The sequence below is a fragment of the Crocodylus porosus genome, unplaced genomic scaffold (genome assembly GCF_001723895.1).
Source record: "Crocodylus porosus isolate Cpor-Errol unplaced genomic scaffold, CroPor_comp1, whole genome shotgun sequence".
Classification (NCBI taxonomy): Eukaryota; Metazoa; Chordata; order Crocodylia; family Crocodylidae; genus Crocodylus; species Crocodylus porosus.
Window position 1 is genome coordinate 7,740,043 of NW_017728922.1, and position 4,298 is coordinate 7,744,340.

Genomic DNA, 4,298 nt, shown 5'->3' on the forward strand with positions numbered 1-4,298 from the left:
AGAGCTTGTCCAGTCTCAGGCTGTCCCTGCAGTGCTCCATGCGAGGCTGAGCCCTGCTCAGGGCAGCCAGTGCCATGCCCCCACCCACACCTGCCGACCCCAGCCCCAGCCAGTGTGCAGCTTTGTCACTGGGAGGGAAGGGGAGGACAAGACATCAGCACCTGGCCAGCTGCAGCCGCACCAGAAGCTGTGTGCTGGCCAGTGCTGTTCTGCTTCCCTTGCCTCCAGCTGCCGCTGTTGCCCCTGCCACACTGCTCTGGGCAGGCAGGGGGAAGCTCCTGCCCCGTGCATGGAGCTCCAGCTCCTGGCTGGGTTCTGCCAGGCTCAATGAGCAGCCCCTGCAGGCGGGCGGGCAGAACAGGTGGAATGTGACTGGAAGCTGGAGCCGAAGCTCCATGCACTGGGCAGAAGCCACACAGTTGAAGCACCTGGAGTAGCGTGGCAGGAGCAGCTGCAGCTGGAGGTGAGAGGAGCAGAACAGCCCTGCAGGCCCCAGCCAGCATACAGCTTCCAGTGGGGCCATTTCTGGTGTAGCTGCAGCTGGCTGGGTGTTGCTCTGCACCCCTCGCCACCAGTGGCAGCTCCTCCCATTCCTGCCCCTGCTGCACCACTCCGGATGGGCAGAAGGGGAAGCTCCCACTGGAGGTGAGAGGAGCAGAGGAACATCCGACCAGCCGCAGCTGCACTGGGGACTGCCCGCCAGAAGCTGTACACTGGTTGTGGCCACAGCTGGCAGGATGCCCAGGTGAGAGCAGGTGGGACTCAGCTCCACATGGAGTACTTCAGGGGCAGCCACTGGCTGAACTCAGCCAATTGGCAGGCCCTATCTGGTTGGTGGGTGGGATCTGGCTTGCAGGCTGTATTTTGCCCACCTGTGATCTATTCTGAGTTCATCATCTACCACACTGGATCATTTTGCCAGGCAACGACTACTCACATTTCTAATCTGCTGTACTCTGAACTGGACAGTCCCAAAGAGCAGGTGCTGGGCAAGGTTGTAGTTAACTGGCCATTTACTATGCATGGATGAAGGGGGAGAAAGTGCTGGGGAAAGCCAGTCAGTCTTCAGGAAGGCTGCAAGAATCTCAGCAAACAGCATTTCTGCCTGCTTGGCAATGAGGAATGTAGAGGATAGGACTAAGTTTGAATGAAAACGGCATAGTAGCAAGTTACTGCCAGCCTTACCTTCTATGTAATCTTCTGCAATATAACTGTGCTCATGCAGTATTTCCTCCATGCGGCTGAGAGTTATGGCAGCAAAATGCCCAGGGTATTTTAGCTGCAGAAGGCGTTGAAGATACACAGCTGCCTGGCATCCTCCAAGATTGATACGTTTGCAGTTTTTAGCATCTAATCTAATAACCCAAACAGAGAGACATTACTAAAACTGGAAAGGTTCGTAACTGCAGAAGGATAGCAAGTAATACTCAACAGTCAAAAAGACAGAGAAATACCTAGAGTCCTTAAAATACATAGATACCCGCTGATTCAGCAGGTCTGCTACCCTCCCCGACCTATACACAGTACTCAGCTTCAAAACTCCCGAGGTTTTTTTTTTTTAAGAAGGGTCTGCAGTGGCAGAACTGTACAGAAGAAATATATCGAGGATGGCTCTGTTCCTAGTGAAGGTCTTCAGATCCTATGAACTGAAAATCCTAAAAATGGTCACAAGACTTCTTGAAACACATACAGCATGTTAGTTTCAGCTCCATTAAAAGAATCTGGCAGGAAAGTAAAAGGAGCAAAACTGATCAAGAAAAGCTTGAATAAAAGATCCCTGTGGAGGTTATTACTAAAATGAAGAATATCTCACTACAACTCATGAGGTATACATCTTTACCCTGTGTGTCATTAGCCAGTGGAATATGCAACCATGGAAAATGAGGGAATTGCTTTGCCAGGACTATTTTGTGAAATAGAAATATTTAGTGTTTCTGGTTAAGACAAGGACACTACATTTTCCTACTTCAAGGAGGAGTAACTAATTTTCAGAGGAGACAGAAATGGTCTTTTCTGTCCCTCATCCTGTGAAATATTGCACAATTGGCCTGCTATATGACTAGAACAAGAATTTACTTTTTCTTGAAGGATCACAGGCCCACTTTCTTTAGTATATGGGCCAGTCTTTATCATTAAGGCAAAAATATGATCTGAAATAGCATTTTCAGTCACCCAGGGTGACATTAAAACACAAAACACAACCATTTTTTTACTATGTACTGGACACTTGATATTTTACTGTGGGAAGAGATTCTGCTCTTTTTCATATATATGGATTTATTTACTGACACATAATAACAAGGAAACTGCACCATGTATATTTTACAAAGATGATTTTTTTTCATTCTAACATTTAGTTTGTAGCTGAGGTTTCAAAATTTTGCCATCTCAGGTAAATGTCTTACCTCACTGTAAAATAAACTGGGCCTAAAAAAGTTCAGGTTTAAGCAAATGCTGGAACAAGACACAACATGGTACACTGAAAGAACCTGTTGTCTCTGCCATTTGCACTTCAGTACTCAAAATACAAATAGCTGTGCAGCACCGTACAGGTCTGTTACTCACCTTCCTTCCAAGACTGGCAAAATGTGTGTACATTGATAACCAGAAGAAATTATTAGACCACTACAAGGCCAGTTCTGCCTTTTGTTGTGGTAGAAGCTGTACAAACTATCCACTCCGTAGGAAACCTTTGGGACCTGGTAACATTCAAACAGGAGCTCTGATATCATTTGTCTTGAATATAGTGGATTGCACACAGCTTCTGTTAAAATGATTGGATGGTCAACACAACCCTGCAGGTGATCAAGTGAAAGAGAAGGTAATATTATGGAGAGTAATATAATGGACATTCACTCTCTTAAAATATGAATGAGATTAAAAGTTGAATCAGATTAATATTGCCCATCTCCTGCAAAACCCTGCCTTTTTAGGAAGCGAGGACCTGATCAATGTGATACCAGATAGATCTTATCCTAACTATTTTCAACAGAGACCACAGAGTGATGACAGCATTTCACATCTTCAGCTGCTTACAACTTCCACTGGTCACCCTCAACCTCTGCTGAAGGCCAAATAATTCACAGGTACCAGCAGCAATGCAAAATAAAAACAGAGCAACGAAAAAGCATTCCATATAAAAGACACAATACTAAATGCCAGAGCCCTATCAACACTGTAGCTTCTACCATTAATTGAACAAGGATCCTGGGAATTACTTTAGGAAGACAACAGATTTTTTGAAGCATGTGTAAATGACAAAGGCCCCTGCCACACATTACACTGAAGACCTGATTAGCCAGTTAACTGCATTTTAAGTTGCAACCCAGCCACATTAAAGCAATTAATGGTGTCATAAAACTGAAATAAGCCATAAAATGATTCCATAAAATATATGAAATCATTTTGGCTAGGTACAGACATTCAAAAAGCCTGAGGTGGAATCTATCTAAGTTACGTGGCTTTCTGTAAGCGGTGTAGTTTAGAAAGGTAGTGAACAGGACTAGGTGAGCTTCCAACCCTAATTGGCTATTATTAACCCTTTGGTGGGGACAAGGGGTTGGGAGGCAAATCTTAGACCGGGCTCTGCAATTTTTAAACCAGTCTGTGCGCGCCAAACTTCTGTTCTGTTATGGGTATAGCCTGGTTTCCGACTTATACCAGTAAACGTGTAATGTCTGTACCTGGCCTTGGTGGCTGGCTCCTATGATGCCATGAACAGAACGTGCAGCCAGGAGCCCCAGCAGCTGATGGTGCCCCCAGCCGTGGGGTCACACTGAGCTCCTAGCCTGGGAATTTGTTCCCTGCAGGTGCAGGGGGAGCCTGCAGCCATGATCCCGAGCCCCCTTCGCCGGTGCTAAGCGATCTGGCGCTGGATCCCACGATCGCGCCTCCGCTACACCGACTGGAAGTGCCAGGTGTGGAGGGCACAAGGAGATCCTACCCCATCTTTCCCTGCACATCCGGAAGAAGCCAAAGAGCCCGACTTCCACTAGCAAGCATGTCCTGGGCACTGAGGAGCCCAGATCTGGTTGAAAAGCGGGGGCGGACGAAGGATCAGGCTCTTCGGCAGACCTTCGCAGAGCAGAAAAGGGCCGGCGCCCGCTAAGGGGCCTACTCTCCCACCCTCTAAAGCCGCTCCCCAGCGGGCCTCCCCAGAGGGCCCCGGCACCTGCGAGGAGACGCCGAGGCGCTGGAAGACGTGGTCGAAGAGCAGCTCCTGCAGCTCCAGCTGCACCGGCACGTCGCGGTCGAAGGGCGAGCGGAGCAGCCAGCGCAGCGGCTCGGGGCTGCCCAGG

General features: G+C 48.3%; 1 protein-coding gene across 1 annotated transcript in view; it reads right to left on the reverse strand.

The window, feature by feature from the left end:
- The window catches only part of ACTR5 (ARP5 actin-related protein 5 homolog), a gene marked incomplete at its 5' end in the record, with an annotated part of 18,156 nt that extends 13,862 nt beyond the window's left edge, over positions 1 to 4,294 (reverse strand). The window contains 3 exons of the mRNA XM_019539804.1: positions 1,186 to 1,355; positions 2,566 to 2,795; positions 4,172 to 4,294. Of these exons, the coding sequence (XP_019395349.1) occupies positions 1,186 to 1,355; positions 2,566 to 2,795; positions 4,172 to 4,294 (523 nt within the window). The remainder of the gene's footprint in view (positions 1 to 1,185; positions 1,356 to 2,565; positions 2,796 to 4,171) is intronic.
- Positions 4,295 to 4,298: the final 4 nt, after the last annotated feature.